The sequence below is a fragment of the Camelus bactrianus genome, chromosome 14 (genome assembly GCF_048773025.1).
Source record: "Camelus bactrianus isolate YW-2024 breed Bactrian camel chromosome 14, ASM4877302v1, whole genome shotgun sequence".
NCBI lineage: Eukaryota > Metazoa > Chordata > Mammalia > Artiodactyla > Camelidae > Camelus > Camelus bactrianus.
The window spans coordinates 13,385,144-13,399,273 of record NC_133552.1 but is presented as its reverse complement, the minus strand read 5'-3'; the positions used below and the strand labels follow the sequence as shown (position 1 = coordinate 13,399,273).

The following is a 14,130-nucleotide window of genomic DNA, read 5'->3' as shown; positions in this document are numbered from 1 at the left end:
CTTCAGCAACTGTCTAGCATCCATAGGGTGCTGTGAAGTCACACAGAACAAGAGCTTCAGGATCCCAGCATTTCCTTCCTTCTCGTGGGCTGCTCTCCGTCTGGGCGACACTCCCCACTAACAACCTGGAAAACCACCCCACTTTCAGCCCAGACCTCCTCTCTGAAGTCTCCCTCGGCTGTCTCCTGCTTACTCCGCACCTCCAATCAACAATCAAGGAAAAGCTGGCCCCTTTCTCCTCTGTGCACCCCCAGTGGACCCTGAACACACTTCTGATGCAGTGCCTTTCACATGACACTTGTCCTTGTGTCTTCACATGGTCTCTGCTCTGTACGTATTTGTGTCCTAATTTACTCTTCTTATAAGGACCCCAGTCAGTTGTACTGGATTAGGGCTCACCCTAATGACCTCATTTTAACTTCATTTCCTCTTTAAAGACACAATCTCCAAATACAGTTCTTTTCTGAGGGGTTAGGATTTCAACGTATGAAATTTGAGGAGGTGCACAACTCATCTCATAATACCCACCTTCATGGAGGTTACATTCTGGGACCTCACATGGTGCCCTCTTACCAACACGGCGTGGCTGTGGCCATGGAAATGGTGGCATGCAATGCCCAGGGGAAGCCTGCAGGCCTTGACCTGGACTTCGGGGCAGGCGACCCCTGTGGGACAGTTCATGCTCCCCAGCTCCCACTGGATCAGGCTGTTGCTACTCTCCTTTCCTCCTTCCCTCATTCTCCTTTTCTCCAGAACTCATCCCCGATGGACCTCAGGCTCTGCTTCTAGACGCTTACATATGTAAGACAGTCACACTGTATTACATCTAGAGGCATGTGACATATGGTTGACCCACACTTTATGGTGCTAAACTGACCGCTAAAGAAGAAAGCCTGTCCTCTCCATCATGTATTGGTACATTTCATTTAGACATAGAATCTGTGGCGTTATTTGGAGCAATACAAATGTCTAGTTCCCCATCAATCATTCATCTATTGGTTTTGAAAAATACATACGAAAAATGCGAAAAATATCCTTAGGAATGTGAAATAGTGGCTTCTCTCTGATTTCATCTCTCCTTGTGCATATATTAGCCAAAGTTCGGCAAAGCTTTTCCACATCAGCTGGGGCTGTTTGGTAATTTGGTCTACAGTTTCTAAATGAAAGCCAGTATACATTGTTCATTCTTTAAATTGCCCTTTAATTTTCAAATATTTCTTTAATTTTCAAATTTTCAGAGATGTTAATAGCCTTAATTGTACTTTCAATGGTGATCAATGAGTTTTTCTGTCTTTTAAAATTGTTAGTATCATTATGGAGTCATGGATTTTAGAGATTGAATAGATTTCAATTAACCACAAATGTTATTCTTTTTGATGGTCAAGTTCTCACAGTTTTGGTCAGCGGGAACCTACTCAGATTGGCTCCTTTTGACATGACAAGACAGTGTCCTTGATTTCTGGAAAACCATGTCCCAGGTTCAGTTTGTACCTTCCTTTTCCTAGACCTAGAAGCAGTCATTTATCAGTGGACCCCTGGTTCATTTCAGTAGAGGATAAGGGACTAAGACCTGTGCACAGGGATATTCGTGGCTTCTGGGATATTGTTGCTCTCAGTCCATTACAATAAGCAGAGGTATGCGATGCATACCTTTTAAAGTCATGAGTTCATGAACATTTTTTAAATTTAAATGTAATATTATATAGCATTTTATGTGTCTTGCTTGATTTTATAATTGTAATTCCTTTTCTTTTACACTGAAAATCTTGATTCTGAATGTTATTACCACAATTACTTACATGCTTTGTCATATAATAAAGTTTCAAAACAACAATACCAGCACTACTGTAAAAATAAAACTACCAAGTTGAAATTCAAAATTTCTCTGTAGTCCTTTTTGTCCTTAGATTAAATCCTCCTAAGGAGACAGAGTCAAAACATATTACTATAAAGTTAGTTGAAATAAACCCTTCCTCCTCTGTACTGATATAGTACTATTTGATATATGGTTATGCTCATGTGTTTGTTCCCAATTTTAAGAATATTTTTTCAGAATAAGTAATGTATTTACATCACTCAAAGACCAAAACCTCCTAGAAAGGTATTCACAAAGGGGCCTTGCTTCTACCCCTGCCTCCTCCATTGTTCCCATCCTAAATAACCATTTTATTAACTTGATGTTTTTCATCAAGTATTTGTGCAAACATAAACAAGTACATAGGTATATATTCTTCCTTCTTATACAATATGTAGCAATACTCTGTACCTTGTTGTATTTCACTTCATATATCTTGGAGCTCTCTTCATATCAGCACGTGGAAACCTTTGCTCAGTTTTTATAGCTGTGTAGTACTCTGCTGTGTGGATATGCTGTAGTTTATTCAAGTTGTTCCCTATTGCTGGAAAATTGGATTATTTCCAATCATTTGTAGTTACAAAGGGCACCCTAATGAACTGAATAACCTTTGCGAGCACCACTGTTTACCTGTAGAAGTACACCTGTGGGGCAGACTTCTAGAAAGGGAATTGCTGAGTGTATAGGTAAATGCATCTATAATTTCGTTAGACACTAACCAATTCACCTCTCTAGGGGCTATGACATTTTGTGCTCCTACCAGCACTGTATAAGAGGGCTTAATTTCTTAGAGTTTTGCTAACAGAATGTACTGTTAAAATTTGTGTTTTTGCCAAGCTGATAGGAGAGAAACACAATATTTATTTTCATTTGCATTTCCCTATCATTGAGGTTGGAATTTTTTTCATATGTTAAAGGGCCATTTGCACTTGTCTGCAATTAATTTATTCACATTCTTTGGCCATTTGTTAGGCTGTTGATCTTTTTCTGCTTGATTTGAGAAGCACTTTGTAAAATGAGCACAGTGGGTTTAGCAGGAACAAAACAGAGTCTGCCTTCCAAGGCCGACTTCCCATGAATGATCCCTTTCTATGACTAGTGCTTCTAGAAAGAATTCTCTTCTCTCAATACAGAGACTGAGGCCACGGGCCGTGATGATTAATTATGTTGCCACTGTCTTCATTTGTGAGCAGTTTTCCAATTTGACCTACTCTTCCAGGGAAATAATCTATCTTCCTAATGGAAGAAATCAATTTCCAAAAGTAGAGGGATGTGTACTCTTGCAGTTATAAAAAAAAAAAATCCTGCTCTCAGAAATATTTAGAGAAATGGGGAAATTTTTGTGATACATTATTACATGGAAAGGCAAGCCACAAAGATTATGCACAACATAAAACCAATTGTTTAGAATATATCTACCTGTAAGGGAAGGAAAAAGATTGGAAAACTGTACCCCAAAATGTGCACTGTGGTTACCTCTGAGTGTTGGGATTACGAACGATTTTAATTTTCTTCTTCTTCTATTTTCCAATATTTTTAAACAATGAACATGTATTGCTTTGAAAAGTAACAAGAATGATAACACTATTTTTAAAAATAATAAGTATTGAACAAAATTTAAGTTAAACCCCATATCTTGAGTGAACAGAAGCTGTTGATTTGGTGCAAAGTATGGAGCGGGAAGCTTATCCTTTCCAACTCTGTGAGCTCATTAATGCTGAGGACCAATTTATTTTCAGTGCCCGATCACATTTAGCAACAATAATCTCGTTTATTATTTCCTCCAGAGACTGTAAGGTTTCCTTGGAGTAGCAGACATTTTATGAATTGTGAATCACTGAGGATCCCAAGATTTGAGGTGAAAATATTCCACCAACTCATCTAAACCAACTCCATTTGAACTTCAAATTTCTAATCAGGGCACAATCACTTTCTAGGCACTTAAGACCTGTCCTTACTTCCCCCATCTTCATCCCTTGCCACCACTTGACCACCTGCTGAATCTCTCTTGGAAATACTCCTTGTGGCTTTCTATTCCTCCCTGACTTCCCCGCGACAATACCAGTCACGACTTGGACTATCTGCTGCTTCCATTATTACAGCAACCTTCTGTGTCAGAAAAGAATGGCTAAAAAACAAGGAATTAGGACACTTAGAATGACTAAGTAAGGGGACAGATGGATTTAGAGCCCCCCAACTCCTCATCTCCAAACAATCGTCAAGAGTTGACTTGTCTGGCAGTTCACTGAAACGCTCCACCCCCGGGACTTGTCTTTATTTGACCTGACTTAATGCTGAGTTTGTGCAAACAGGGCTAAGCCTCAGGGCATTTGTCAAAAAAAAAAAAAAATTAGTGGTAATTGTTTATCACAGCTGCCTGGGGCCGTGTTACCAGCTGGGGCTAATAAGAGGCTGACCAATAACTTAAAAACTGGAGAGTAAGATGGAGGCTTTGAAGAGTTCTGACATATTTCTGGGAATCTGGAAGGTCACATGCATGTGAGTGTCCACATGCCCAGAAAGGCCAGAGGAGGCCATGATTTCTCACCTCCCGCTGACCTGGAGGCCCTGCACAAGGCAGAATTGTAAACTACCTGCATGAGCACTGAAGGCATGTCCCGACACACACAGACACACACACAGACACACAAGGCCCTTCAGCAAAGGGGGAGACCTACTAGTTCAAGGAGCACTCTTAATTCATCATTAGCTGACCACCAAGCTAACGCAGCAGACTTCAGTGGCCGCTCACAACAAAAAATACAGACGTTGCAGAATTAATCCAGGCAAGTCACTAAACAAACGGCAATAACTAAAACAACAACAAACCTGAGGAGGGGGAGTCTCATTCCCAGAGTTGCCACACTGTATCATTTGTAATATAACTATATTATTTTAAACATCTACTTTTAACAAAAATGTATGAGACGTGCAAAGAAACAAGAAAGAATGGCTCGTACACAGGGGGGACAACAGCCAATAACTATTTTCTGAGTTATCTTCTTTTTGGTTAAAGACTCTGTGAGGAAGTACAGATGTTGTACTAAACCAAGATATTGCATCAGTTATAAATATGATCAAAGGACTGGAAGAAAGCATGCCTAAAGAGTTAAAGGCAAGCATGAGAATGCTGTATCACCAAACAGAGAGTATCAACAGACAGAAATTATGTTTTAAAAAGAACCATATAGAAATTCTGGTGTTAAAAATAAAAAAGAGAGGGGCTCACAGCAGCTTTGAAGTGGTAAAATAAAGAATCAGTGAACTTGAAGGGAGGTCAACAAAGACTATCCAGTCTAGGCAATAGGGAGGAAACAGAATGAAGAGAGATGAGCAGAGCCTCGGAGACCTGTGGGGCACCAGCAAGCTGCTAGCATACGTGTACTAGGAATCCTAGAAGGAGAGGAGGGAAACAAAGAGGAAGAAGCAATATTTGAAGAAATAACCAAAAACATCTTAAATTAGAGGGAAATTTGTATCAAATCTGTACATCTAAGAAGCTCAACAAACTCTAAGTAGTATAAACTCGAAGAAGCCCACATTTAGATACATCATAGTTAAACTGTCAAAAGACAAGAGACGAGAGAGAACCTTAAAGCAGCAAGAGACATGATTCCTCACATAGGAGCCCCCACTGGAAGGTGATTTCCCAGAAGCCTGCTCCTGGACACAATCCAGGTAGAATGTGAGGTGACAATCATTTGTGAGTCATCAACAGGGCCAGCCTATTGGTGAAGTCAAAGATGGAAGACGAGGTCTTTCAAACCCTTCAAGTTCTGTTTCATTTGGGGCCCCACCTTGGCCCTCTCCACCCTGTGAGTCAGGACTGAGAGGGGACGGGGGTGGGGTGGGGTGGTCATTGCAGACAGTGTTAGGGGAGCCTGTGAAAACGACATCACTAGGGATCTGATGTGACAATGACTGCCTGCCCTCTGCAGGCTGCAGGACTTGCCCAGTTGGGAAACAGCTAAGCCGTAAGTAACTGTTGGCTTTAGACTGGATAGTACTGGTTCTAAGCATAGCGTGATACATAACATTTCCTTTAAAAATTAGTTCCTAGCTTTGGAATATAAGATTGAGGATTAAGCGTGTTTCTTTGATTCATGCTTTTATATTTATAGAGGTACATTAAACAGTAAAAACTGTTTAATGTTTACTTTATATCTAAATACTTACCTACATATTTGATATTGTACTTATTTTACCTCTTTCTCAAAGATAATTTAAGTGGTCACGAGAAAAACTTTGGAGATAAATTTTTTCCAAAATTCTAACCCAGAATGCTTGCCATTCATTCAGCTGACGTTTACTGAACATCTATTATGTACCAGACATTGTGCGGGATGCTGGATACAGAGATGGGAGATGAAGTGATTTTAGCCGGACAGGAGGGGCATAAGCCCAGTCTGAACTTGGTGGGGGAGTTTCAGGAGAAGCTGCCTTGGGAGAGGAGACTCCTTATCTGAGTCTTGACGCATTAACTGGAGGAAGTGGATTTAAGCAAGACTAGCCGGAGAGAGAGAACAGCATGGCATGGAATTGAGGAAAACTCGGCACGTTTGAGGAATTCCAGGTGGCCAGAGTTTAAGGCATCAGGGGAGACGGCTAAAATGGTTTGTAGGGGCAGGTTGTGATTGTCCTGGCATGCACATACAGGAGACTGAAAATGACACAAAATGGAATTATTCCTATTTATTGAGCACTTGCTGTGTGCCAGGCACTGTGCTAGGCACTCAACATACCCAATTTATTCCTCATAGGAGCTCTGGGAGGTAGGTACTGCATTAGATGATAAAGTATACTCTGTTGGGGAAAAGAGTCCACAAAGAGACTCAGAAAGAACCATTGGGGAGGCAGGAGGAGAACAGAATGGCCTGGTGTTATAGGCATCAAGAGGGATTCATGCCAGATGCTGCCGAGAGGTCAGTAGGATAAGGACTAAACAGCTAGCAGGTCACTGGTGATCTCAGCAGGTTTCAGGGGAGTTGGGGGGTTGCTGTAGGATGAGGGTGCATATGCAACCCAGGAATCGTGGTCAGATTGTAGGCTGCTCTTCTAAGAAGTCTGTTTAAGGAGAAGAGGGCTAGCAAGCAGCTAGTAGAGGGAGTTAAAGGATTCTGTTTTGGGTTGAGAGGATGAGAGAGACCTGGGCATGCTTGAGTGCTGAGAGCTGAGAATGAGCAGAGGGAGGAGGGGGAAGACCCGTGAGTGAGGGACCACGGAGGAAACAAGGTCACCCTGAAGCGGGGAGGAGACAGAGGGCCTTGGCCAGGAGCCCAGAGGAGGGCACTAAAGATGGATGTGGGTGTCAGGAAGGTGAGCTGGAAGCTGAGGATGTTCCTGCTTGTTCTGTTTTCTCCCCAAGTAGGAACGAAGATTCTCTGAGGAAAGGGCTGTCCCTCAATACTTGACTCATAATTTGTGTATTTCTATGATATATTTATTCAGCAGGTGTCATAAGCAGATTTCTCCTACTGCTGCCTAAGCGGGGAGTTAGATCCAGGGGAGAAATTGTATACGGTGAGATCTGAGTGCTAACTGACCCACAGCTTGTAGTTTGTCCTGTTCTCAAGGGGCTCCATGGCCTGAGCCAGTGGCCCTGAATTGACTTCTCCACTCAGCTCTCCTCTTGATAAATGCAGACACGCGCTGTTCCTTTGTGGGGAGCAGCCCTAAAAAGAAAGCCCGCCCAAGGCAACAATCGGTGTTATACCTGCGGAATATGTGAGGCCACAAAAGGCCAGAAAAACCTGGACAGGGTGAAATGTAGAACTGGGCAATAGTTGGTATCTGTGACAAAAGGAAAAGGGAACTCACTGAGTTCCCTGGTTAGAGCAAGCATGCTAACGGCGTAAGAAATAAAGCTTCAGCGTAATTTGGAAGGTGGTCACTTTGGGCGTTGGGGTATGTCCAGGAACCACTGCAGGAGAAAGTCAGAAGCCTGCACAAACGTTTCCTTATTGTGCAGGGGACACGCTGGGGACAGACAGGTCTCACACATGAAAGGGGACTTTCATGAACCTTATTTTGTTGTTTGTTGAAAATATATAGTTATTACCTTTAGTGATAACATTCAGTGTTTTTAAATTGCTTTTTAGTGTGGGTGTCTGTATAGTTTCCTCCAGCAGGAGGGGTGTATGAGGAGAGGAGAGTTTTCATTTCAAATGAGTGACCAAGTTGCTAACATTCTCAACCAGTCCAGTGCTTGATACAGATTCTCCCTCTTAGACACACACACACACACACACACACACACACACACACACACTCACAGTGAAAACATCAGCCCGACGGTGTTCACAAGTAGCACTGCTTGACTGCACAACATACTTCTAAACATGACCTTTGCCTTTCCAAGTCTTGACTTAATCTACTTAGATATTTTTATAGGTTTTTTTTAATTGCAGTAGAAATTAACACAACGTTGTATTAATTTCTAGTGTACAGCATAGTGATTCAGTTATCCATATATATATATATATATATAAATATTCCTTTTCATATTCTTTTCAATTATAGGCCATTACAAGATATTGAACATAGTTCCCTATGCTATACCGTAGGACCTTGCTGTTTATCTATTTTATATATAGTCATTAGTATCTACAAATCCCAAACTCCCAATTTATCCCTCCCCACGTCCTTCCCCTCTGGTAACCATAAGTTTGTTTTCTATGTCTATGATTCTAATTTTGTAAATAAGTTCATTTGTGTCTTTTTAAAAAATAGGTCTTTAACTTACTTATGTAATAAAATGGGGTTGATCAGGGTCCCTACCCCGCAAGGTACCTATCTTACAGTGTGAAGGGATTAAACAGGTCACACAGGTAAAGTGCCCTACATTAAAGGGCTGAATAAATGTGCAGGTAGGAATTGCTATTACGAATTATAGTTAGAGGGCTGGCTGTTGCTGACGGCTATCTGACAACTCTAGTTGACCCTGAGGCTTTGTTCACAGCTACCTAACCCACTTCAGCAAACACTTGTGTTCTCACAGCAGAAAGAAAGAAATGTGAGGACATGAAGGAGGTGCTTTCCCCCACCTCAAGATACTAACAGTCACATAAATAGCAGGAATAAGACAACCACACTACACTGTGAGTAGTCAAAGTTCCAAAACTCAACAAAACTCAGTTCACGTCAACCAACATTTTTGTCAATGACCCCAGATATGCACAGCTTTATATTAGATGCTGGGTTACTGGGCGTCTAACAGCAGCAAGGCGGGTCCACATCTGATTTCAATGAAGTGTGACACGTAAACGTCAGAGTGTGCAGGGACAGGTAGCATCAAGGAGGTGGTGATAAACTTTGACTGGAGGGTCTCAGGAGCTTTCAGAGGGGAAGGGATGAGCAGGAGTTCAAGCCCACAACAGGAGGGGGTCATCTCAGCAGAGGACTCAGCATGTCCCCTGGTGTAGACGCTGCAAACTGCAGGTCGTGTCCAGAGAATGAAGCTACTGAGGCTTAGCTGCAGAGCTGAATGGACACTGGGTAGAAAGTGAAGGGGGAGAAAGCAGGGGTCAGGCTGCAGAGGGCCTCAGTCAGACGTTTGGATTTGGCCTTTGGGCCAGGGGGTCTTCGAAGGTTTGTGAGCAGGTGGGATGTGACAGGCAGTGTTTTAGAACCACCCCTGGGGCTACAGTGTAGGGATGGATAAAATCAATACCATCCACCAGTTAGGCTGTTACAGTCATTCTGGCCTGAGCTGGCTGTGGTCAAGGAGATGGAGCAGAGGGTGTGGGTTCAAGAAATGTTACAGATCCTAAGGGGGAGGACTTGATCATTAATTGGAAGTCTTTGAGGAAGGAGTCAAGGTTGAGCTCCAGGCTTCTGGCTTGTGTGACTGGCTTGTATGACTGGGTGGATGGTGATGCCACCAGCTGTCCACAGCGTAGCTCCCATGTCTTCACTGTGCGCACACACACACACACACACCCCAGCTGTGCGTCCTTCCTTCTCCCCGACTCCCTGCTCCCAAGTCAGAAAGTAGAAAAAGGAGAAAGCCAGGAAGTCTGAAGGTGCTCCACAGCATGGTACTTGGTGGGACCCACTGAGAGAGGCCACACCCTGGCAGCTGCTTCCAGAAAGCTCAACATGCAAATTGATGCCCTTGCCATGTGTATGTACCCCTTGTCCTCCCCGCACTCTAACCACTGCCCCACCTCCAGAATTCTTCCTCATCTCTTAACCCACCTTTTGTTGTTCCTGGAATTTTTGTGGATGGTTCTGATATCTGATACCTCAGATAATGGCAATGGTTGGAAATCTCCCTCCCTCCTTCCCTCCTTCCTTCTCTCCTTCATTCCTTCCCTCCTTCCTCCCTTTCTTCTCTCCTTTCTTTCTTTCTTTCTCCCTAGCTTTTATTTTACTGTGAAACACAATGCATTTACTGGAGCACATAAAACATCCATTTCCAACTTAGCACATTTTTATAATGAACACACATGCAACTGCCACCAAGTAAGGCAACACAGTCCTACTCGCCCCTCAGAAGCCCCTCTTGTGTCCTCACTGAATCACAGCCCTTAGTCTCCTACCTCCCCACCCCATCCCTCACACACAAGTAATTACTCTCTTGACCTAATGGGACTCACTTACTTGCTTGTCTTTTTTGTGTTCTCACCCAAGTATATTTCCTTGAACAAGAGAGTTTCATTTTGCCTATTTTGGAACTCTTTCTTTCGAAGTCATTGATCCTGCTTCTTTCTTTCATCATTATGTTTACAAGATTCACCCACATTCTTCCACGTGGCTATGCTGTCCTTGCACGAATACACCCCCACATTTTAATTCCGTTCTATTGTCATGGTCATTGGATTGCTTACACTCCCAGATACATACCCGGTGGAAACTTTTGAACTGTGACCAAGTTACAGGCACAGGAATGTTCAGGCCGCTCTGTTCGTAAGAACTCAGTGGGTCTCATCTTCTGTTTCCCATGTGGCTTGTTAACAGAGGACACGCACACATTCCCTGCTGGGAGCATGCCCATCAGAAGGTTATAAGCAATTCCCAAGTGAGAGAGCCAACACTTTCAATGTATTTTGGTGGATTTAACACACATCACTTTGGGGCTGTGTACTTGATTATTTCAAAGCAAAACATAACTGTGACACATCTCAAGTGGTCACGTCACACTCGTCTGTTCAGACACCCTCGTTGAGAGCCACTACCCTTGTTGGCTGATAGTCTGTTATTTTGGCAGCCTTGAGCATGAATGTATTGACCACCTCTTCAGCCCAAAGTGATGACCACCCAGTGCCTTTCTCTACCAAAGCTCGTCCCTCACAAATACCACCAAGGGGACAAAGAGAACAATGGTTACAATTTCCCAAGTTAAATGGTGCCAACTCCAGGGCTTGCCCTCTGGGACATGCTGTTCACGGACGTGTTCTCTCTGGTGCCCCCACAGGGTTGGACCAGCTGACCTGCACTTGGCCAGCGCCCTGTCTTCCATCGCAGCCCCTCCGCCATCCTGGCTGACTAGGATGATGTTTCCCTTCAAGGTGAGCAAATGGATGGGGCTGGCTTGCTTCCAGTCTCTGGTGGTCTCCTCATCCAACATTCGCCAGAAGAAACTAATCCACAAGCTGCAGGAAGAAAAGGCGTTCCGGGAAGAGATGAAACATTTTCGTGAGAAAATAGAAGACTTCAGGGAAGAGATGTGGAATTTCCGAGGCAAGATCCATGCCTTCAGGTGCCAGATCTTGGGCTTTTGGGAAGAAGAGAGACCTTTCTGGGAAGAGGAGAAAACCTTCTGGGAAGAGGAAAAAGCCTTCTGGGAGACGGAAAAATCTTTCCGCAAAGAAGAGAAAGCCTTTTGGAATAAGTACCGAATCTTCTGGAAGGAAGATAAGGTCTTCTGGAAAGAGGACAATGCCTTATGGGAAAGAGACCGGAACCTTCTTCAGGAGGACAAGGCCCTGTGGGATGAAGAAAAGGCCCTGTGGGTAGAGGAAAGAGCTCTTCTGGAGGAGGAGAAGGCCCTGTGGGAGGATAAAAAGTCCCTCTGGGAGGAAGAGAATGCCCTCTGGGAGGAGGAGAAGGCCTTCTGGGTGGAAGATGGCGGCCACGTTGCTGAGGAGCAGATGGTGGAAGGCGGGCACCACAACGTCAATGGGGGGCCACAGTCGCCGGCCGCCTCCCGAGGCAGGGCCTGAGCGCAGGAGGTGCGGGCCACGGGGTCCAGGCTCTGCAGGATTGGGACGCAAGTCCAGGGTGACCCCAGGTGCTGAAGGAAATATGCTCTTATTTGTCTCCTGGCTTCAAAAGATCTAATAAAGTCCTGAGGAGAGGTTTGGAAAATCAGCTTCTTTAAGGAAGGCCAGCTGTAGTTTCTCCAGGTTTGGTGACTCTCTGAGGTCATGGTCCCATCCTCCAGTCTGTATTGCTGTCCATGGAGCTTGGGATGGGGCAGGTCATCGCGAGCCTGGCAAGTGTGGGTGGGTGTGAGTGGAGACCCTGTGGCTCCTGAAAAGACTCAGAATGGGAGGTGGGGGGGGCGCTCAGACAGTGCCAGCGAGAGACAGCTAGGGCTGGAGAGGGGAGGAGACATCTCTGCCACTGTCCTGCTGTGGGGCAACCATTCTCCTCCACTCTGGGCAGTCCTGGAGGACTGCAGGAGGCTGACAGCATTCCAGAAAAGGCCACAGTGTGGTTAACAGGGCATTTGTGGCTTGTCCTCACATGGCAGGCCATTTAGAACACATGGCATAATCCCCTAATGGTCCACAAGCTCACAGTTCTAGGTTTCCACAAACTTCTCAACTGCCCATTCTGTGTAGCGTGAGAAAGGGGCGTGGCATTAGAGCTCCACCCACAGAAGCACTTCCCTTCCCTGGTGATGGGGTCCTGAGGACTGGGTAGGGCCATCTGGGAGGTGTGAGGGAATCTTCCCTGCCCCGAACACTCCCATTAACATGGGTCTCACACACCTACTCCTCTGCATTATCAGTTCCTTTCTCTGTGTTTCCCTCCTTCCATCCATTAAAAATTAAAGTGCCCCAGGGAGGTAATGCATTAAATGAACGTATAGGTGTGTGGTCAGCAATCTAGCGCCCACCTTCTCTTCTGTGATTAGACCATCTATAGGGGCATTGCTATGGAAGGAACCACAAGGTGGGAAGTAAGAGATGTCAAGCCAGCATCTCCTGCTTTCCCTTCTCTAGAGCCTGGCCCACACTGTCATTAACGGAGCCATTTACCCCGCCTTTGTGCTCCCCTCACTGCATCACAGCACGCTCACCTCTGCCAATTCATGGACCCTTCACCACAACTCTGTGGGTTGACAGGGAAGGGACACAAACCCATTGTGAAGAAACAGAGACCTGGAGAAGTGGAAGGACTGCCCCTGGCCAGGCAAGAAGCAAATGGAAGATCTAGGACTAGAGTCCATATCATCTGCCTGTTGGTCCTGTTCCTTTTCTAGTGCAGCCTCTGGTCACAGGATTTGGTTTTCCAGCAGCTCAGCCAATAATGATGTCAGGGCTGGAAGAGCCTGAAAGCCCCTCGGGATTTCACCGTGGTTTGGGTTGGCGGTGGAGAGACGGGGAGAGGAGACGACAGGGTCCCCCTAGGTGTGCCGAGCAGGTGTCTGGGTACCGACTTCAGGAGCAGCCCCTATGGCTCCGTATCACTCTGGGAAAGTTGGGGTTCCTTGCACGGCCTCTGATCCTCAGGGGTCAGGGCTGGGGCCGTGGGAGCACTTTCTCCTCTCACTCACCCAGCCTGGTATCCTCCGCTCCCAACAGGCCCCTGGGCAACAACTTCAGCCAGCCGATTAACACCATACTAGTGTGGAAAATCAGAATTCAGGGGGAGACAGTGGGGGCCCTCACTCGAGAAGACCTGTCCCATGGATGGTATGGAGGATGGTAGGCAGCAAGAGCTGCAAATTCCACGATTCCAGTGATTCTACCACAAACAAAAAGCAAATCAATTGTTGATCTTAAGCCCAAAGAAATATAAACCAGAGGGAGGCTGGGAGTGGGCAGCTCCCCCAACAACAGTGTCTCCTAGAAACCACTGGGAGAGACAGCTGTCATTTGAAGGACTGGAAGAGGACAGGTGGGGCCGTCTGTGATCCACCCTTCATCCAGCAAGCAGCTGTAGACTTCCACTGCCCCCAAGCTGTCCTCCTAGGTCTCGGTGGTAAACAGACCAGTGCATCCCAAGGTGGTGAGGGCTGCAGGAGACAGCTCCAGGGAAAGCTCCTTTGGTGTCTTTTAACCAACTCTGGCAGTGCAGGGTGAGTGGCTGGGATCTGGGAAGTT

The 14,130-nt window shown here is 45.2% G+C and overlaps 2 protein-coding genes across 2 annotated transcripts in view; one reads left to right on the top strand and one right to left on the bottom strand.

The window, feature by feature from the left end:
• Nucleotides 1-14,130, bottom strand: part of TMEM272 (transmembrane protein 272) — a 76,530-nt gene that overhangs the window by 32,179 nt on the left and 30,221 nt on the right. The gene's annotated exons all lie outside the window — the stretch shown is intronic.
• CCDC70 (coiled-coil domain containing 70) lies at nt 11,350-12,018 on the top strand. Its single transcript, XM_010951446.1, has one exon. It carries the CDS (start codon nt 11,350-11,352, stop codon nt 12,016-12,018), a length of 669 nt encoding a protein of 222 aa, XP_010949748.1.

What these genes read in the sequence shown, in the direction of transcription:
- CCDC70 (XM_010951446.1), top strand. Translation starts at nt 11,350, where the DNA reads ATGTTTCCCTTCAAGGTGAGCAAATGGATGGGGCTGGCTTGCTTCCAG.